Below are 23,150 nucleotides of genomic sequence, written 5' to 3' on the forward strand. Positions count from 1 at the left end.
GCAGACATGGTTCCCCTCAGCCAATTGGCCAAAGTTGCTGTCTGTCCAACCGGTCCAGAGAGAAGCCCCTTCCTCCCCTATCCAGCTCCATCACTCCACAATATGGAAACGCCATCAGAAAACTCTGTGATCTAAACAGTCATCAATTTGGCCAGTACATCACATCAGATACACCTGTTAGTTCCCCCCTCTCCACCTGTTAGTTCCCCCCTCTCCACCTGTTAGTTCCCCCCTCTCCACCTGTTAGTTCCCCCCTCTCCAGCTGTTAAGTGTTCCCCCCTCTCCACCTGTTAGTTCCCCCCTCTCCACCTGTTAGTTCCCCCCTCTCCACCTGTTAGTGTTCCCCCCTCTCCACCTGTTAGTTCCCCCCTCTCCACCTGTTAGTTCCCCCCTCTCCACTTCTCCACCTGTTAGTTCCCCCCTCTCCACCTGTTAGTTCCCCCCTCTCCACTTCTCCACCTGTTAGTTCCCCCCTCTCCACTTCTCCACCTGTTAGTTCCCCCCTCTCCACTTCTCCACCTGTTAGTTCCCCCCTCTCCACTTCTCCAGCTGTTAGTGTTCTCCATCTCTCCAACTCCAGTTAAGACTATAGAGTGAAAAGTGAAATATACCTCCGCACCAAGAGAAGGGTTAGGGGAGAGCCTTGAGCACCCAGCAATGGTTGATAAACCCCCCCCCACACACACACACACACTATACACATCTCCTTCCCAAACTGTGAATGTGTGTGATGTTTGTGTGGTTCTTTTGGAAGCCCAAGGTGTCTAATCAACAGTGTTACGGTGCGGTTAGGATATCCCAGCTCCAGTGAGACAGCCTAACCCCCTAACCCCTAAGGGAGGGAGAGGGGCTGGGGGAGCCCAGGACGCCGATGTCTGGGAGGGAGGTGGTGACATTCTGCACCTCCCCGTTGAAACAGTACTCTTCCTGGTCTGGCTGGGACCTGGTTCTGTGGCTCACCACCACACTGGAACAGCGACTTATTTAGGAGAAAGAATGGAGAGAAATTCCTTGCGTCACTGTGTGTTAACAGAGTTAGTTCCTTTGAAAATATTGTGATCTGGTAAAAAAAGGCTGCCTAAAGAGGGTCTATGATGAACTCGACAAGGAGAGGGCGTGCGTCTCCACCTACCTCGATCTGATTGGCTCCTGCCTGGTGGGGTAATCAAACTTGGGAACGTAGGTCGACTTGGACCACTAGATAAAAAAAAAAACCAGAGAAAAACAACTTCTCAATAGTTTACAAACACAGCAGAGTAACTCCAGATAAATATAAAAACGAGCGTTTCTTTAAATGAACATCATTCACAGAGAGCCAATACTCACTATATGTGCAGGGTCCTCCGTACCCAGATGGACTCCTTTCTGACAGAAAGCCCTCAGCACACCGACTCCTAGGAACAAGACATAAGGAAACAACAGTAGCTGTTGGTGGACCTAGTGGTTACAGATGGAAGGGTAATGACTGAGCACTGAGCATTCAGCCACACAACCAACCGTACACACAGGGTGGATGTTCCAACTGGCACCCCCATTCCCTCTATAGTTCATTGCCCATTGGTCCTGGTCAAAAGAAGTGCACTATAAAGTGAAAAGGGTGCCAGTTGAGACGTATCCAGACAGACAGACAGACAGACCAACCTACCTTCACTCTTGTTCTGTCCATACTTGGTCTCCCACTGGTTGAGCAGGATGTTGAGGTAGCGCGGGTGTTCGAAGAAGCGTAGGTATCGTGAGGAGCAGTGGGAGGGGAACACCCGTTCAAACTCTCCCTTCCTGCTCAGCTCGTCCTCCGTCTCAGCCAGGACACGCACGTCCTCTGGAGTCATAACGTCCAGGATGGAGGAGGAGTCCTACAGAGAGAAAGGAACCAGAGGGTTCAGTGGGTCTTGAGGAACCAGGGGGTTCAGTGGGTCTTGAGGAACCAGGGGGTTCAGTGGGTCTTGAGGAACCAGAGGGTTCAGTGGGGTTTTATACATAGCTGGATTTCAGTGTTTCCCCTATATTAATATAAGCTCAGACTGACAAGTTACAGCATCGATCGTCTGAGAAACCTCCAAGGTAACTAGCTAGCTAGCTAGCTAGCTTGGAGTTCTGGACGCTTAACCAACCCGATCGGTAGAAGACCACAGGAAGACCTGGACTTGAACACACGTCGGACTTTACGACTTGAAGTCTGGGAAAGTTCCCAGTAGTTGCGTGGAGCATCTGACAGGGCTGCATGAACGTACCTGGTCTGCGAAGCACTGGCTCAGGTAGAAGGCCCGTTTGACTTTTTCATCAGTAGAAATATCTGGTCTGGTTCTCTCCCAGGTTCCTCCACTGAAAAACACACAACAGAACACAAACCAAGTCATTACACCAATCCACAAAGCAAAAACAATAAGATATTGATGAACACCACTATTGTCTTATGGGCTGTTGAGTGAGTCCAGTAGAAATTCCTAATTACTCCCTACCCCCTTCCACTTCAATGTTTACAGATCGGAAGGATCTAGAAAGGTATAAGCAGTGTAGTGACGGAGCCATATTGATTCCACCTTACAGATCTGCAAAGATCGATGGGTTAGGGCCAAGGGAAAGGGAAAGGGATGGAATCGGGACCGGCAGTGATCAGTGGTGTAATGACAGTGACTGACCTGCTGGCGGAGCTGCGCACCTCTCTCCGAGGCAGAACGAAACCCGCCAGGTTCAACACATCTCTGATCATCTGACCCTTAATGGCGACGTCCAGAGCTGTGTTGGAGTGGAGGCTGATAGAGAGAGAGGGAATGAAGGAGTGACAGAAGGACAGAGTGCAAACTGCAGGAATACACAGAGGGTCAGTAAGCCACAATCAGCGAGACTGATACGAGGCAGAACACTGCTCACACAATGCACAGGGTAAGGTGTTGTAATAAAACTAAAGCTGAATAGAAAATCCATAGTCTGAGGGGCATTTTTCCCCAAGTGTATTTTATCAGCTAGAATGATCCGTCTGTTACCTTGGAGATATATTGACCTCCAGCACCCAAGGCTTGAGGTTCTCATCCAGCATGACGTCAAAGCCAAACAGCTCATGGCAGCTGTAGGGGGAGCGCAGGTGCATCTTGACACGTGTGTTCACATACGTGTCAGACCTGATATATATAGAGAGACAAAAACAGATTATAATACATTTTTAAAAAATGCTCATACATGCTTATAACAAGTTTTAAAGCATTATACCTGCAGACTGTGGTAACAAGACATAATTCATTACTCAAAATGGGATACACATAATGCCACAGCTTCATTAAAAGACTTACGCCATAGATACTATAATTAGTGTTGTATTTAACTCTGTGACCATAGATACTACACTGAACAAAAACACTCAACATGTAAAGTGTTGGTCCCATGTTTTATGACCTGAAATAAAAAAGATCCCAGAACTTTCCCCATACACACAAAAAGCTTATTTCTCTCAAAATGTTGTGTAGAAATTTGTTCACATCCCTGTCAGTGGGCATTTCTCCTTTGCCAAGATAATCCATCCACCTGACAGGTGTGGCATATCAAGAAGCTGATTGAACAGCATGATCATTACACAGGTGCACCTTGTGCTGGGCACAATAAAAGGCCACTCTAAAATGTGCAGTTGTGTCACACAACACAATGCCACAGGTGTCTCAAGTTGAGGGAGCGTGCAATTGACATGCTGATTGCAGAAATGTCCAACGGAGCTGTTGCCAGAGAATTAAAAAAATGTTCATTTCTCGACCATAAGCTACCTCCAACGTCATTTTAGAGAATTTGGCAGTACATCCAACCAGCCTCACAACCGCAGACCATGTGTATGGCGTCGTGTGGGCGAGAGGTTTGCTGATGTCAACGTTGTTGACGGAGTGCCCCATGGTGGCAGTGGGGTTATGGTACGGGCAGGCATAAGCTACGGACAACGAACACAATTGCATTTTAATCGGTGGCAATTTGAATGCACAGAAATACTGTGACTAGATCCTGAGGCCCATTGTGACCAACAGATGCATATCTGTATTCCCAGTCATCTGAAATCCATAGATTAGGGGCCTATTGAATTTATTTCAATTGACTGATTTCCTCATATGAACTGTAACTCAGTAAAACCTTTGATATTGTTGCATGTTGTGTTAATATTTTTGTTCTGTATATAATAAGTGTTGTATTTAACTCGGACTTAGATACACTATAATACAGTGCTTTCAGAAAGTATTCATACCCCTTGACTTATTCCACATTTTGTTGTGTTACAGCCTGAATTCAAAATGGCTGAGAAAAACAACAATTTAGCAAATGTATTGAAAATTAAATACATAAATATTTAATTTAATCTACTGGTCAAAGGTTTTAGAACACCTACTCATTCAAGTTTTTTTTTCTTTATTTTGAATATTTTCTACATTGTAGAATAATAGTGAAGACATCAAAACTATGAAATAACACATATGGAATCATGTAGTAACCAAAAAAGTGTTAATCACATCAAAATATATTTTATATTTGAGATTCTTCAAATAGCCACCCTTTGCCTTGACAGCTTTGCACAATCTTGGCATTCTCTCAACCAGCTTCATGAGGTAGTCACCTGGAATGCATTTCAATTAACAGGTGTGCCTTCTTAAAAAGGTAATTTGTGGAATTTATTTCCTTCTTAATGCGTTTGAGCCAATCAGTTGTGTTTTGACAAGGTAGGGGTGGTATACAGAAGATAGCCCTATTTGGTAAAAGACCAAGTCCATATTATGGCAACAACAGCTCAAATAAGCAAAGAGAAACGACAGTCCATCATTACTTTAAGACATGAAGGTCAGTCAATACGGAACATTTCAAGAACTTTGAAAGTTTCTTCAAGTGCAGTCGCAAAAACCATCAAGCGCTATGATGAAACTGGCTCTCATGAGGACCGCCACAGGAATGGAAGACCCAGAGTTACCTCTGCTGCAGAGGATAAGTTCATTAGAGTTTCCAGCCTCAGAAATTGCAGCCCAAATAAATGCTTCAGAGTTCAAGTAACAGACACATCTCAACATCAACTGTTCAGAGGAGACTGCATGAAATCAGGCCTTCATGGTCGAATTGCTGCAAAGAAACCACTACTAAAAGGACACCAATAAGAAGAAGAGACTTGCTTGAGCCAAGAAACACAAGCAATGGACATTAGACTGGTGGAAATGTGTCCTTTGGTCTGGAGTCCAAATTGGAGATTTTTGGTTCCAACCGCCAAGTCTTTTTGAGACGCAGTGTGGGTGAACGGATGATCTCCGCATTGGTCTTTCCCACCGTAAAGCATGGAGGAGGAGGTGTTATGGTGCTTTGCTGGTGACACTGTCTGTGATTTATTTAGAATTCAAGGCACACTTAACCAGCATGGCTACCACAGCATTCTGCAGCGGGACTATCATTTGTTTTTCAACAGGCTGTGTAAGGGCTATTTTACCAAGAAGAAGAGTGATGGAGTGCTGCATCAGATGACCTGGCCTCCACAATCACCCGACCTCAACCAAATTGAGATGGTTTGGGATGAGTTGGACCGCAGAGTGAAGGAAAAGAAGCCAATAAGTGCTCAGCACATGTGGGAACTCCTTCAAGGACTGTTGGAAAAGCATTCCAGGTGAAGCTGGTTGAGATAATGCCAAAAAGTGCAAAGCAGTCATCAAGGCAAAGGGTGCTATTTGAAGAATCTCAAATATATTTTTGATTTGTTTAACACTTTTTTGGTTAATACATGATTCCATGTGTGTTATTTCATAGTTGATGTCTTCACTATTATTCTACAATGTAGACAATAGTCAAAATAAAGAAAACCCTTGAATGAGTAGGTGTTCTAAAACTTTTGACCGGAAGTGTAAGTATTCACACCGCTGAGTATGTACTTTGTAGAAGCGCTTTTGGCGCGGATTACAGCTTTGAGTCGTCTTGGGTAGGTCTGTATCAGCTTTGCACATCTGGATTTGGGGATTTTCTGCCATACCTCCTTGAAGATTTTGTCAAGCTCTGTTAATTTAAATGGGGCCAAGCGGGGAACAGCAATCTTCAAGTCACACATTTTCAAATGGGATTCAAGTCTGGGCTTTGGCTGGGCCACTCAAGGACTTTCACATTCTAGTACTGAAGCCATTCCAGCATTGCTTTGGGTGTAGGCTTGGGGTCATTGTCCTGTTGGAATGTAAGTCTTTGCCCCAGTCTAAGGTCGTTTGCACTCTGAAGCGGGTTCTCATCAAGGATTTGCCTGTATTTGGCTCCATTCATTGTTCCCTCTATCCTGACCAGTCTACCAGTCCCTGCTGCTGAAAATCATCCCCATAGCATGATGCTGCCACCACACTTCACGATGGTGTTAGACGGATGATGAGCGGTGCCTGCTTTACTCCAGGCCAAGAGTTACATTTTTGTCTCATCAGACCACAGAATCTTTTGCCTTATGCTCAAGTCTATCAGGTGCCTTTTTGCAAACTCCAGGCGTGCTGTCATGTGCCTTTTTCTCAGGAGTGGGTTCCGTCTGGCCTCTCTCCCATAAAGCCCAGATCGGTGAAGTGCTGTAGAGACTGCTGTCCTCCCATCTCAGCCAAGGAACTCTGTAGTTGTGTCAGAGTGGTCATTGGGTTCTTTGGTCACCTCCCTGACCAAGGTCCTTCTTTCCCGGTTGATCAGTTTGGTCGGACGGCCAGCTCTAGGCAGAGTCTGGGTAGTTCATATCTTTTCAATTTCCCAATGATGGAAACCACTGTGTTCTTGGAAAGTTTTTCAATACACAAAAAAAATTGTTCCATACCCTTCCCCAGATATATGCCTCATCACGCGATCTACGGACAGTTCCTTGGTATAGTTTCTGCTCTGTCAACTGCGGGACCTTATACAGTACCTTAAGAAAGTATTCATACCCCTTTACTTTTTCCACATTTTGTTGTGTTACAGCTTGAATTTCAAATGGATTAAATTGAGATTCTGTGTCACTGGCCTACAGACAATACCCCATAATGTCGAAGTGGAATTATGTTTTTAGACTTAAAAAATAAAAATAAAAAGCTGAAATGTCTTGAGTAAATAAGTATTGAACCCCATTCAGGCAATCCTAAATAAGTTCAGGAGTAAAAATGTGCTTAACAAGTCACATAATAAGTTGCATGGACTCACTCTGTGTGCAATAATAGTGTTGAATATGATTTTTGAATGACTACCTCATCTCTGTACCCCACACATACAATTATCTGTAAGGTCCCTCAGTCGAGCAGTGAATTTCAAACACAGATTCAACCACAAAGACCAGGGAAGTTTTCAAATGCCTTGCAAAGAAGGGCACCTATTGGTAAAAAAAAAAAAGAAAACAGACATTGAATATCCCTTTGAGCATGGTATAATTACACTTTGGATGGTGTATCAATACACCCAGTCACTACAAAGACACAGGCGCCCTTCCTAACTCAGTTGCCGGAGAGGAAGGAAACCGCTCAGGGATATCACCATGAGGCCAATGGTGACTTTAAAACAGTTACAGAGTTTAATGGCTGTGATAGGAGAAAACTGAGGATGGATCAACAACATTGTAGTTACTCCACAATAATAACCTAAATGACAGAGTGAAAAGAAGGAAGCCTGTACAGAATAAAAATATTACAAAACATGCATCCTGTTTGCAATAAGGCACTAACGTAAAAACAGCAATAAATGTAGCAAATAAATGAACTTAATGTCCTGAATACAAAGCGTTATGTTTGGGGCAAATCCAACACAACACATCACTGAGTACCACTCTTTATATTTTCAAGCATGGTGGTGGCTGCATCATGTTATGGGGATGCTTATCCCCAAAAACTCCCTAGTCCTTGCCACTGACAAGAATAAATGGAATACAGCTAAGCACAGGCAAAATCCTAGAGGAAAACCTGGTTCAGTCTGCTTTCCACCAGACACGGAGACAAATTCACCTTTCAGCAGGACAATAAATTAAAACGCATGGACAAATCTACACTGGAGTTGCTTACCAAGAAGATATTAAATGTTGCCGAGTGGCCTAGTTACAGTTTTGACTTAAATTGGCTTGAAGATCTATGGCAAGACATGAAAATGGCTGTCTAGCAATGATCAACAACCAACTTGAGAGAGCTTGAAGAATTGTTTAAAGATGTTAAAATATTGTACAATCCAGGTGTGCAAAGCTCTTAGAAATTTACCCAGAAAGATACACCTGTAATCACTGCCAAAGGTGATTCTAACATGTATTGCCTTAGGGGTGTGAATACTTATTTAATGTAATATTTCTGCATTTAATTTTCAATAAATTAGCAAAAATGTCTAAAAACATGTTTTCACTGTCATTATGGGGCATTGTGTGTCGTCCGGGATTGGCCGGTGTAGGCCGTCATTGTAAATAAGTATGTTCTTAACTGACTTGCCTAGTTAAATAAAAGGTTAAATAAAAGGTTAAATAAAATAAAAGATGGGTGAGGAAATAAATATGTAATCCATTTTGAATTCAGGCTGTAACACTACAATGTGGAATAAGTCAAGGTGGATGAATACTTTCAGAAGGCGCTGGAAGTGTAGTATTTCATTCTGTGACCTACGCAATGATGGTCTTCATGACGATGTCCTTGATCTTCTCCCAGATCAGCGTAGTGTTGACCCCCCTGGAACCTAGGTACTGCCACAATGCCTTCAGAGCCCTGACACACACAGACACACACACACACACGGGGACACACACACACACACGGGGACACACACACACACGGACACACACACACACACACAGGACAGATACACACACACACACACACAGGACAGATACACACACACACACACGGGGACACACACACACACACACACACACGGGGACACACACACACGGGGACACACACACACACACACACACACGGGGACACACACACACACACACACACACACGGGACACACACACAAACACGGGGACACACACACAAACACGGGGACACACACACACGGGGACACACACACATTAGTCCATCTGTCCAATGAAAAAGCCTTGTTATCTGCTAACATAAGCCCATCCCGTCCTCGCTCACCACTTGTGCCCCTGGCAGGCCTTGTCACTGTCGTTGCTCTGATACTCGGAGTTCTTCTTGTTCACGCTGTAGTTTGTCAGGTGCATGAACTTGTTGCTAAGGCTTTTCATGGAAGAGGAATATCTACACAAAACAACCCAATCACTGTTATAAAGCATCATATCTTCTGGCTTCAACTAAAGTGTAACCAAACATTATCAAAAGATGGAGATGATGATGATGATGATCAGGTGACGTACCTGACGCTGGCGAAGCGGACAAGTCCGTCTTGGAAGACGTAAACACGGAGCGGGTCGTAAGATGACACGTACACATAGATACGCAGGTCAAACTTATTCCCACTGATGAGGTAGGGCTTGTGAAGATACCTGAGAGATAACACAAAACAACATTCAGAAAAGACCTTGAGACAATAGCATGTTGTTATCATAACCCAGTTCAGTTTACTGGTCAAATCACACTAGCCTGGTCCCAAATGGTCAGAAGCTGGCAAGACAGCACAAACCGATATGGGACCAGGCTACAATCCCATTCACACCACTAGGAGAAGGGTCTGTCATTCCCAGGCAGTTTACGTACTTCTGCACCAGCAGTGGTCTCTTGCGCGGCATCTGACTCCACTTGTGAATAACCTGGATCCCAATACCCCGAGCAGACGCAGGCTAGGGCAACAGGAGAGAGAGAGAGAGAGAGAGAGAGAGGAGGAAATATACCAAGAGGGAATTATATTACATTGATCAAGACTAGAGCTCGTCTCACTATACATACAGTACTAATACACATCCCAATACATCCACTTCAGAAGAAACACCAAGGCTATGTCCCAAATGGTAACCCATTAACTTTTGGCCATTTCAGACGCAGTCTACTAACCACCTACCGGTTTGATGATCCATTTCTGCCTGCTACCACGGTCCTCCCAGGCCTTCCTCAGCAGCTTGATGTCCTGAGGGAGAACGAAGGAGCGGGGGAAGAAGCTGAACTCCCTCTTACCAAACTGAGCCTGCATCTTAGACAGGTTCCTCCACAGACGATCCTTACGACCTATCTGGAACGAGCCGGGGAAGTGGTTCAACTGAAAAGAGACAGAAAAAAAAACAGAGAGAGAGAATTAACAACAACAAAAAACAGCACAAACTAGAATGCTATTTGGCCACAAACAGAGAGTACACAGTGGCAGAATACCTGACCACTGTGACTGACCCAAACTTAAGGAAAGCTTTGACTATGTACAGACTCATTGAGCATAGCCTTGCTATTGAGAAATGCCACCGTAGGCAGACCTGGCTCTCAAGAGAAGACAGGCTATGTGCACACTGCCCACAAAATGAGGTGGAAACTGAGCTGCACTTCCTAACCTCCTGCCAAATGTATGAGCATATTAGAGACACATATTTCCCTCAGATTACAGCGATCCACAAAGAATTCGAAAACAAACCCAATTTTGATAAACTCCCTTATCTACTGGGTGAAAAACCACAGTGTGCCATCACAGCTGCAATATTTGTGACCTGTTGCCACATGAAAAGGGCAACCAGTGAAGAACAAACACCATTTAAATACAACTCATATTTATGTAGATTTTCCCTTTTTTACTTTAACCATTTGCACATCGTTACAACACTGTATAGAGACAATGACATTTAAAATGTCTATTCCTTCTGAACTTTGAGTGTAATGTTTACTGTACATTTTTTGTTTACTATCTACTTCACTTGCTTTGGCAATGTTAACACACGTTTCCCATGCCAATAAAGCCAATGTTAACACACGTTTCCCATGCCAATAAAGCCAATGTTAACATACGTTTCCCATGCCAATAAAGCCAATGTTAACACACGTTTCCCATGCCAATAAAGCCAATGTTAACACACGTTTCCCATGCCAATAAAGCCAATGTTAACATACGTTTCCCATGCCAATAAAGCCAATGTTAACACACGTTTCCCATGCCAATAAAGCCAATGTTAACACACGTTTCCCATGCCAATAAAGCCAATGTTAACACACGTTTCCCATGCCAATAAAGCCAATGTTAACATACGTTTCCCATGCCAATAAAGCCAATGTTAACACACGTTTCCCATGCCAATAAAGCCAATGTTAACATACGTTTCCCATGCCAATAAAGCCAATGTTAACACACGTTTCCCATGCCAATAAAGCCAATGTTAACACACGTTTCCCATGCCAATAAAGCCAATGTTAACATACGTTTCCCATGCCAATAAAGCCAATGTTAACACACGTTTCCCATGCCAATAAAGCCAATGTCAACACACGTTTCCCATGCCAATAAAGCCAATGTCAACACACGTTTCCCATGCCAATAAAGCCAATGTTAACACACGTTTCCCATGCCAATAAAGCCAATGTTAACACACGTTTCCCATGCCAATAAAGCCAATGTTAACACACGTTTCCCATGCCAATAAATCCAATGTTAACACACGTTTCCCATGCCAATAAAGCCAATGTTAACACACGTTTCCCATGCCAATAAAGCCAATGTTAACACACGTTTCCCATGCCAATAAAGCCAATGTCAACACACAATTCCCATGCCAATAAAGCCAATGTTAACACACGTTTCCCATGCCAATAAAGCCAATGTTAACATACGTTTCCCATGCCAATAAAGCCAATGTTAACATACGTTTCCCATGCCAATAAAGCCAATGTTAACACACGTTTCCCATGCCTATAAAGCCAATGTTAACACACGTTTCCCATGCCAATAAAGCCAATGTTAACACACGTTTCCCATGCCAATAAAACCTTTAAATTGAATTTGGAGAGAGAGCGAGAGCGCACAACAGTCAGGCAAATCACAGCTAAATTGAAACAAAAAGATTAATAGATTGAATCAATAATAATAATAAAAATCAATAGCATTATTCTTGTTTGGCTGGTACAGGGCTACAGACTAACATTCCCCCCGGTGTCACTAACTTCTTCAGTTGGTGGCACCGAACTTTTTATTTTATTTTTAGCAGCGTCACACAATAGAATACATTTGAGTCTTCTAAAGTAATTCACACTGCTTTACCAAGAAGTGTAAGACTACCGAGATGGTATTCAATAAACAAGATGTTACATCTAACAGGTCCAAGCAGGAATGCAGAATACCAAGATATTTTGACATGCAAGCTAATCCAGTGATTGTCATGAATTCTTGACTGACAAATTAGGCTATATCTTTTGTATTTTTTTGTTCAATTGAGATGAATTCAATTATTTATATATACACACTAGACTGATATAACCGGCTAACATAAACCCTGATATAGACCTAAATCAAATTGGTGCTAATTCACTACCTGAGGAAGCTATACAATGCGCAATTTTGTGCGCGCCGTATTTTAAAGCCCCTATGAGATATCTTTATTTGTAAAACAGTGTGCTTTGAGTTCAATAATGATCGCTGAGACCTCTTTAATTGGATTTTTAAATGTTATACAATTGCGAGGGGCCCATGAGGGGGGGGGGGGGAAGAGTGAGAGGCTCACTCATTACAGCAGTCGGCACCCAGCGAAACAGGAAGGCACAGCGGCAGGGAAGGCACTTTTATTACAGGAATCATGAGGATAATGCACAGCCAGGTCAAAGGGTTGCAAAATGGGACTCAAATGGTGGCAGTCAAGAGCCCTGGGCTGGTGCTCTTGTCTAGCCTGGTCCCATATGTTTGTGCTATCTTGCCAACTCCTATGGCATGACAATAACCATATACGTTGTCAAGATGGCACAAACAGATCTGGCACCAGGCTAGCTTTTGTCCAGTCCTGCCTCCTCTCACCTTCTGGTATTCCCTGATGGCCTTGAACCCAGGGGACTTCATATGGTGACCCCAGCAGCCAAGCCAATCATGACTTTCTGCAACAACAATAATTTTTATTTTGTTTTTTAATGATGTTTCATTTTTCACACAAATATCAACATACAGGATCTCTTTATATTTCAATAGGTACGAGCTAGAAACAGGGTTGAGGAGTAACTCACCCTTGGTGACTTTGAAGTGTGACCTGGCGATGGTGTGTTTGACCACGGCGGGAGTCACAGCGCTCATCTTCCATTTGAGCAGCTTCCTCTGCTCCGGTGGCAGGGGCTCCACTGAAACACAGCTACAACTTAGGGCTACGGGGCTACGGGACTACGGGACTAGGGGACTACGGGGCTACGGGACTGCGGGACTGCGGGATTACACAGTACCATACGGATAGAGGGCAGCAATCTCTCTACACATGGAGGATGGGGAGGTTGAGGGCAGTGTTAAGGCTTTTGATCTCAACAAGGACGTAAAAAATATATGTGTGTACCATTGGTCAACATGGTAAAGCCGTGTCTTACCTCTCTGGTTGGCAGTGCTGAAGTACAGAGTGGGGGGGAGAAGGGGGAACATGCTGGGGACCAGAGCTGGCTTCAGCTCCCCCTCGGAGTCAGGGCTCGTCGGCTCCTCATCCGCTATGCTGGAAAAGTAACACACACTGGCATTACAACACACTGGCATTACAACACACTGGCATTACAACACACTGGCATTACAACACACTGGCGGCATTACAACACACTGGCGGCATTACAACACACTGGCATTACAACACACTGTGGCATTACAACACACTGTGGCATTACAACACACTGTGGCATTACAACACACTGTGGCATTACAGCACACTGGCATTACAACACACTGTGGCATTACAACACACTGGCATTACAACACACTGGCATTACAACACACTGTGGCATTACAACACACTGTGGCATTACAACACACTGGCATTACAACACACTGTGGCATTACAACACACTGTGGCATTACAACACACTGTGGCATTACAACACACTGGCATTACAACACACTGTGGCATTACAACACACTGGCATTACAACACATTGTGGCATTACAACACACTGTGGCATTACAACACACTGTACATCACAGTGGCATTACAACACACTGGCATTACAACACTGTGGCATTACAACACACTGGCATTACAACACACTGTGGCATTACAGTAACATTACAACACACTGTACAACACACTGGCATTACAACACACTGGCATTACAACACAGTGGCATTACATCACAGTGGCATTACAACACACTGGCATTACAACACACTGGCATTACAACACACTGGCATTACATCACAGTGGCATTACAACACACTGTACATTACAACACACTGTGGCATTACAACACACTGTGGCATTACAACACACTGGCATTACAACACACTGGCATTACAACACACTGTGGCATTACAACACACTGTACATCACAGTGGCATTACAACACACTGGCATTACAACACTGTGGCATTACAACACACTGGCATTACAACACACTGGCATTACAACACACTGTGGCATTACAGTAACATTACAACACACTGTACAACACACTGGCATTACAACACACTGGCATTACAACACAGTGGCATTACATCACAGTGGCATTACAACACACTGGCATTACAACACACTGTACATCACAGTAACATTATAACACACTGTACATCACAGTAACATTACAACACACTGTACATCACAGTGGCATTACAACACAGTGGCATTACAACACAGTGGCATTACAACACACTGGCATTACAACACACTGGCATTACAACACACTGGCATTACATCACAGTGGCATTACAACACACTGGCATTACATCACAGTGGCATTACAACACACTGTGGCATTACAACACACTGGCATTACAACACACTGGCATTACAACACACTGTGGCATTACAACACACTGTGGCATTACAACACACTGGCATTACAACACACTGGCATTACAACACACTGTGGCATTACAACACACTGTGGCATTACAACACACTGTGGCATTACAACACACTGTGGCATTACAACACACTGTGGCATTACATCACAGTGGCATTACAACACACAGTGGCATTACAACACACAGTGGCATTACAACAGAGTAACATTAGAACACACTGTACATCACAGTGGCATTACAACACACTGTACATCACAGTGGCATTACAACACACTGTACATTACAACACACTGTGGCATTACAACACACTGTACATCACAACACACTGTGGCATTACAACACACTGTACATCACAACACACTAACACACAGCGGCATTAGAACACACACACAGTAACACCGTAACAGTGGCATTAGAACACTCAGTAACACAGTGGCATTATAACACAGTGGCATTAGAACACTCAGTAACACAGTGGCATTAGAACACTCAGTAACACAGTGGCATTAGAACAGAGTAACATTAGAACACTCAGTAACACAGCGGCATTAGAACACTCAGTAACACAGTGGCATTAGAACACTCAGTAACACAGTGGCATTAGAACACTCAGTAACACAGTGGCATTAGAACAGAGTAACATTAGAACACTCAGTAACACAGCGGCATTAGAACACTCAGTAACACAGTGGCATTAGAACACTCAGTAACACAGCGGCATTAGAACACTCAGTAACACAGTGGCATTAGAACACAGTGGCATTAGAACACTCAGTAACACAGTGGCATTAGAACACTCAGTAACACAGTGGCATTAGAACACTCAGTAACACAGCGGCATTAGAACACTCAGTAACACAGTGGCATTAGAACACTCAGTAACACAGTGGCATTAGAACACTCAGTAACACAGTGGCATTAGAACACTCAGTAACACAGCGGCATTAGAACACTCAGTAACACAGTGGCATTAGAACACAGTAACATTAGAACACTCAGTAACACAGTGGCATTAGAACACAGTGGCATTAGAACACTCAGTAACACAGTGGCATTAGAACACTCAGTAACACAGTGGCATTAGAACACTCAGTAACACAGTGGCATTAGAACACTCAGTAACACAGTGGCATTAGAACACTCAGTAACACAGTGGCATTAGAACACAGTGGCATTAGAACACTCAGTAACATTAGAACACTCAGTAACACAGTGGCATTAGAACACAGTGGCATTAGAACACTCAGTAACATTAGAACACTCAGTAACATTAGAACACTCAGTAACACAGTGGCATTAGAACACAGTAACATTAGAACACTCAGTAACACAGTGGCATTAGAACACAGTAACATTAGAACACTCAGTAACACAGTGGCATTAGAACACTCAGTAACACAGTGGCATTAGAACACTCAGTAACACACAGTGGCATTAGAACACTCAGTAACACAGTGGCATTAGAACACTCAGTAACATTAGAACACTCAGTAACACAGTGGCATTAGAACACAGTAACATTAGAACACTCAGTAACACAGTGGCATTAGAACAGAGTAACATTAGAACACTCAGTAACACAGTGGCATTAGAACACTCAGTAACACATTGGCATTAGAACACTCAGTAACACACAGCGGCATTGGAACACACTAATATTAGAACACAATGTAACACAGTGGCATTAGAACACACTAACACTCAGTGGCATTAGAACACAATGTAACAGTGACATTAGAACACACCGTGGTATTAGAACAAACATACCGTAACCCACAGTGGCATTAGAACACACCGTGGCATTAGAACACACAGTAACATACCGTAACCCACCGTGGCATTAGAACACACAGTAACACCGTGGCATTAGAACACAGAGGCTTTAAAACAGGGAGGATGCAATAAATCATCCTAACAGCGAACACTGGGAATATTATCAAACACACACAGACTGTAGCTACACTTGTTGAACGTCACAACATAAATCCCTGACGAGTTTCTCAACAGGTTTCTTCTTCCATTTTGCCACCGTGCCAGACACAGACAACACGCCTACTTCCTGGTCATACAGATCCACAGAGGGGGGTCAAACAACATGCCTACTTCCTGGTCATACAGATCCACAGAGGGGGGTCAAACAACAAGGCTAGTTGGCACCTAGCAGGTCCACAGAGGGGGGGGGGGGGGGGGGGGGGGTCAAACAACAAGGCTAGTTGGTACCTAGCAGGTCCAGAACAGAGGGGGTCAAACAACAAGGCTAGTTGGTACCTAGCAGGTCATTTTTGCCCGGAGTATGCTCAGCCATGTCTTTGGAATGACAGGAGACATTCGGTAAAAAAAAAAAAAAAAAGGAGTCTATATTAAACCAAACCAATACAACACCATCAAGATCAATACAACACCATCAAGATCAATACAACACCATCAAGATCAAATCAAACCCATTCTGTTACAACAGTCTTCCTCCTAATCATCTTCAAACAAAGTACAATCTGATCAACTAAAAACAATTGTCTGATAATGGCAATTATCTGGGCAAAGAATTTAACAACAAAACTCACATGACAGTCATGTGGGCTGCTGTTCTACTGGTCTGGATCGGTTCTGTTCTACTGGTCTGGATCGGTTCTGTTCTACTGGTCTGGATCGGTTCTGTTCTAGTGGTCTGGATCTGTTCTGTTCTAGTGGTCTGGATCTGTTCTAGTGGTCTGGATCTGTTCTAGTGGTCTGGATCTGTTCTACTGGTCTGGATCTGTTCTGTTCTACTGGTCTGGATCTGTTCTGTTCTACTGGTCTGGATCTGTTCTGTTCTACTGGTCTGGATCTGTTCTGTTCTACTGGTCTGGATCTGTTCCGTTCTACTGGTCTGGATCTGTTCCGTTCTACTGGTCTGGATCTGTTCCGTTCTACTGGTCTGGATCTGTTCTGTTCTACTGGTCTGGATCTGTTCTGTTCTACTGGTCTGGATCTGTTCTGTTCTACTGGGAGTGAATGGCATTGACTTGGAGATAACACAGTTGTGGTCAAAAGTTGAGAGAATGACACAAGTACTGGTCTTCAAAGTTCGCTGCTTCAGTGTTTTTAGATATTTTTGTCAGATGTTACTATGGTATACTGAAGTATAATTACAAGCATTCCATAAGTGTCAAAGGCTTTTATTGACAATTACATTAAGTTTATGCAAAGAGTCAATATTTGCAGTGTTGACCCTTCTTTTTCAATAAGCCTTTTTTTTTTTTCCCCCCCAGAGGTCGCTCTGTGTCAAGTGTACAGATTAACAACACGAGTTCCTGGCATTGTAAACAATATTATCTATAACTAACTGAACCTTCTGTTAAACTCAAATGATACCTAGATGACAGGTCTGAAACCATGATGGGAAATATAGCCTACCCTCTGGTCCGTTTCAGATTCATTTCATGACCCAGGTGAATTTGTGGTCTGACAGATAACCAAAAACAGACTTGACATCATTGTCACAATATAGCCCATCACGTTTATATTCTAAAAACTTTACGTCATCTTTTTCCCTTTCAATACATCTCTATACGGACAAAACCTTAGAAACCAGAAGGGTTTCAATAGACTCATTGTAACAAACATAGTAATTAAAAATCCACAAAGTATTTCGAACAATTTCAAAATGATTTGATCAACATTTAACAATACAGAAAAGCCAAAGCTATGAAACTTACCGGACGGGCATGGAGGCTGTGGACGAGGCATCGCTCATGGAGGAGCAGTCAGACCCTTCGGAGGAGAAACAGGGTATCGTATTGGATTCATTATGTTAGCCTAGCTATAGCCGTCCAATTAAATGGTGTCATTTTTCACATGTCTAGATGAGGGGTTAAATGAATAGTTAAAGGGGTCTTCCTCCTCCTCACCATCATCATCATCATCACCACCGCAGTCATTCTCCAGCTCGTCATCAGGAACCTCGTCTTCCATTCCGTCTCCATCACTCTCTGGACTGTGTGGACAGACAGGGAAAATAAACCTGAAAGACTTCAAGCAAGACACCCGATAGTGAAAAGCTTTTCACAATAACCTATCACTCACCGAGTTCCCTAGACAACACAGAGGACTGTATGGACAGACATGACATAATGTTACTCTCTAAGCCCAAATATTACAAAGCAAGACTCTTAGCCTATATTTAGCTTCCAAAAATCGGGATTAATTCCTCCTCATATCACCCACTTTGAACTCGATAGAAATGTGACAACACAATAAATGTACTGGTGATCTACTTAAAGGGATCCTTCTGGATGTTGGCAATGAGGCCCTTTCTCTACTTCCCCAGAGTCTGATCAACTCATTTTTACATTTACATTTTAGTCATTTAGCAGACGCTCTTATCCAGAGCGATTTACAGTTCGTGAGTGCATACATTTTCATACTGGCCCCACCCCGTGGGAAACGAACCCACAACCCTGGCGTTGCAAGTGCCATGCTCTACCAACTGAGCTACAGGGGACTACATCTGGATACCGTTTGTATGTCTCTGTGTCCAGTACGAAGGACGTTAGAGGCAGTTAGCGATCCAATGCTAACTAGCGTTAGCACGATGAAGAAGTCTATGGCCTACGCTAGCAGATACCCACAGGGCTCCATTTTAACAAACCAATGGTCAATCTAAGCGCAGGCGGTAGCGCTATAGGTTCAGGGGTGTGTCAGAAATATTTTTGGGGCGGGGCTTTGATGAATAAACAAGTTGTGGGTGTGTCGAGGCTTGGCCCCTCACTGGCCAATCAGAACGTGCGTCAATGGCGAAATATGTGGTTGATTCAAGTTGTGTATTTACAGTCTTATGTATTGCTTGGAATCAACTCCACTACTAAATGTTAGTCCTTTATAGTTTGTTAAATAGCTTAAATAAATTAAAATAACAAAATGTAGACCCATCTTTGCTAAATACGTTAACTTGAACCCATTTGCAGTCCACATTGTTCTAAGTACTTGCATGGCTTCAATAGCATTCACACTGATATAGGGGCTAGGCCTACTGTAAATTACATTATAGCTGAGCATGGACATGCCAAACATAGTCAATAAGCAAGATTAAATAAATTATTGATAAGGCTTAAAAAGAGAAAGAATAATTCTAATCAAAACAACAACTTGTTTTAAAATAGGCTGTGTCACACTTCCAGGCACCATAATTGCTTCCCGAGGGCATATCATATTAAAACAACCCAGACTACGAAGGGTTTCACAGTAGCTGGACAAAGATCCAATATAAAGAGAAAGGGAGAATATCCACTCACCGTTATACTGCTCCCAAATCATGTTCTATGAACATAAAATCGGAACCATCTTACAGATCAGATCGCATTCACACATCTCCAAGCGGACGTTTGAACCATAATACCAGGAAGGTGAATCATTCTAATAAGTTTGGTTGTAATAAAATTAAATGAAAAACAAGCAAAACAAACAAAAGAAATGTAATGATATCCTAAAATCTCTAGGATTAAAAAAGACATGCATTGTTGTTGAAACAGCCTTCATTATAGTAGACCTGAGGAGTTTTGAACATATCAAAAACGGAAAACAAGCCATTTTTACATGTTACAGATAACTTCTGAATACAAGGTTCACCTATTCACTGGGGTTCTCATGCCTCATTTCATGATGGGAACGGACACGTAGCCTACATCGTAGAGGGGGTTTAACACACGTCCAAAATGGGACCTGCATGGCTAAAATACACTGCTCAAAAAAATAAAGGGAACACTTAAACAACACAATGTAACTCCAAGTCAATCACACTTCTGTGAAATCAAACTGTCCACTTAGGAAAGCAACACTGATTGACAAATGTCACATGCTGTTGTGCAAATGGAATAGACAACAGGTGGAAATTATAGGCAATTAGCAAGACACCCCCAATAAAGGAGTGGTTCTGCAGGTGGTGACCACAGACCACTTCTCAGTTCCTATGCTTCCTGGCTGATGTTTTGGTCACTTTTGAATGCTGGCGGTGCTTTCACTCTAGTGGTAGCATGAGACGGAATCTACAACCCAAACAAGTGGCTCAGGTAGTGCAGCTCATCCAGGATGGCACATCAATGCGAGCTGTGGCAAGAAGGTTTGCTGTGTCTGTCAGCGTAGTGTCCAGAGCATGGAGGCGCTACCAGGAGACAGGCCAGTACATCAGGAGACGTGGAGGAGGCCGTAGGAGGGCAAGAACCCAGCAGCAGGACCACTACCTCCGCCTTTGTGCAAGGAGGAGCAGGAGGAGCACTGCCAGAGCCCTGCAAATTGACCTCCAGAAGGCCACAAATGTGCATGTGTCTGCTCAAACGGTCAGAAACAGACTCCATGAGGGTGGTATGAGGGCCCGACGTCCACAGGTGGGGGTTGTGCTTACAGCCCAACACCGTGCAGGACGTTTGGCATTTGCCAGAGAACACCAAGATTGGCAAATTCGCCACTGGCGCCCTGTGCTCTTCACAGATGAAAGCAGGTTCACACTGAGCACATGTGACAGAATCTGGAGACGCCGTGGAGAACGTTCTGCTGCCTGCAACATCCTCCAGCATGACCGGTTTGGCGGTGGGTCAGTCATGGTGTGGGGTGGCATTTCTTTGGGGGGGCCGCACAGCCCTCCATGTGCTCGCCAGAGGTAGCCTGACTGCCATTAGGTACCGAGATGAGATCCTCAGACCCCTTGTGAGACCATATGCTGGTGCGGTTGGCCCTGGGTTCCTCCTAATGCAAGACAATGCTAGACCTCATGTGGCTGGAGTGTGTCAGCAGTTCCTGCAAGAGGAAGGCATTGATGCTATGGACTGGCCCGCCCGTTCCCCAGACCTGAATCCAATTGAGCACATCTGGGACATCATGTCTCGCTCCATCCACCAACGCCACGTTGCACCACAGACTGTTCAGGAGTTGGCGGATGCTTTAGTCCAGGTCTGGGAGGAGATCCCTCAGGAGACCATCCGCCACCTCATCAGGAGCATGCCCAGGCGTTGTAGGGAGGTCATACAGGCACGTGGAGGCCACACACACTACTGAGCCTCATTTTGACTTGTTTTAAGGACATTACATCAAAGTTGGATCAGCCTGTAGTGTGGTTTTCCACTTTAATTTTGAGTGTGACTCCAAATCCAGACCTCCATGGGTTGATAAATTTGATTTCCATTGATAATTTGTGTGTGATTTTGTTGTCAGCACATTCAACTATGTAAAGAAACAAGTATTTAATAAGATTATTTCATTCATTCAGATCTAGGATGTGTTATTTTAGTGTTCCTTTTATTTTTTTGAGCAGTATAAATAGGTAAATTGCCGAACATGGCGTTAGAGCTGGAGAATGCCAGTGATCCAGTTTTTACATGACGAAATTACAAACTAACATGCGTTTTTACACTGGCGCTGCCTTAACGCCAGCCGGAAATAGAACCCATAGACTGCCAGTCACTGCGCTAACGCTAGTTAGCAATTACGCTAGCGCTAGTTAGCAACGTCCTTCAAACTGCACGCAGGGTCATAAAAAGGGTATCCACGAGTTCACCTGACTCTGGGGATGTAGATAAAAGGATATATATATAGATATCACTTTTCCAGCGCTCAAAACATGCTATGCCATCTAGTCTAACTATCGCCTGTAGTATGTGAGAGACAACTGACCTGGAGAGCTGAGGTGACTCAGCCTGCTGTTCCTTCTCCAGGTCAGGTGGGGACTGGGAGGGGCTGTGGCTGTGGCCCCCCTGTAGAGACAGGACACTCCTCTCCAGGTCAGGTGGGGACTGGGAGGGGCTGTGGCTGTGGCCCCCCTGTAGAGACAGGACACTCCTCTCCTTGGTCAGGTGTATGGCTGATATCTGGGTGGTCACCGAGGTGACAGAAGGCCTCTGACTCTGAGTAGACCCTGAACCAGCCTCAGTGTTCTCTGGGATGGAACTAGGACTAGAACTAGCTGTGGCACTGGCCTGGGTAGGGGACTGGGTTGGAGTTATCTCTGCACTGGAACTAGCTGTGGCACTGGCCTGGGTAGGGGACTGGGTTGGAGTTATCTCTGCACTGGCACTGGCCTGGGTAGGGGACTGGGTTGGAGTTATCTCTGCACTGGAACTAGCTGTGGCACTGTCCTGGGTAGGGGACTGGGTTGGAGTTATCTCTGCACTGGAACTAGCTGTGGCACTGTCCTGGGTAGGGGACTGGGTTGGAGTTATCTCTGCACTGGCACTGGCCTGGGTAGGGGACTGGGTTGGAGTTATCTCTGCACTGGCACTGGCCTGGGTAGGGGACTGGGTTGGAGTTATCTCTGCACTGGAACTAGCTGTGGCACTGGCCTGGGTAGGGGACTGGGTTGGAGTTATCTCTGCACTGGA

At 44.1% G+C, this 23,150-nt stretch overlaps 1 protein-coding gene across 1 annotated transcript; it reads right to left on the reverse strand.

Annotated features, from left to right (window-relative positions):
• Positions 1 to 526: 526 nt before the first annotated feature.
• LOC311116165 (tubulin monoglutamylase TTLL4-like) lies at positions 527 to 22,882 on the reverse strand. The gene is made up of 18 exons (XM_084191287.1): positions 22,447 to 22,882; positions 18,693 to 18,778; positions 18,501 to 18,555; positions 13,389 to 13,507; positions 13,041 to 13,151; positions 12,838 to 12,914; positions 9,922 to 10,116; positions 9,621 to 9,703; positions 9,281 to 9,409; positions 9,042 to 9,164; positions 8,565 to 8,663; positions 2,985 to 3,119; positions 2,640 to 2,753; positions 2,232 to 2,322; positions 1,646 to 1,853; positions 1,327 to 1,394; positions 1,133 to 1,197; positions 527 to 979 (listed from the first exon to the last, which is right to left on the reverse strand). Exons 2-18 carry the CDS (start codon positions 18,754 to 18,756, stop codon positions 826 to 828), a joined length of 1,890 nt encoding a protein of 629 aa, XP_084047413.1. The 5' UTR covers positions 18,757 to 18,778; positions 22,447 to 22,882; the 3' UTR covers positions 527 to 825.
• Positions 22,883 to 23,150: the final 268 nt, after the last annotated feature.

This window comes from Coregonus lavaretus, assembly GCF_964263955.1.
Source record: "Coregonus lavaretus genome assembly, contig: HAP1_SCAFFOLD_375, whole genome shotgun sequence".
Taxonomy (NCBI): Eukaryota; Metazoa; Chordata; class Actinopteri; order Salmoniformes; family Salmonidae; genus Coregonus; species Coregonus lavaretus.

Excerpts from the sequence above, each read along its gene's own strand:
- LOC311116165 (XM_084191287.1), bottom strand. The coding sequence starts at position 18,756 with ATGGAAGACGAGGTTCCTGATGACGAGCTGGAGAATGACTGCGGTGGT. Across the intron at positions 2,323-2,639 it reads GTGCGCAGCTCCGCCAGCAG|TGGAGGAACCTGGGAGAGAA; the intron begins GTCAGTCACTGT and ends TGTGTTTTTCAG. Across the intron at positions 980-1,132 it reads CAGGAGCCAATCAGATCGAG|TCGCTGTTCCAGTGTGGTGG; the intron begins GTAGGTGGAGAC and ends CTCCTAAATAAG.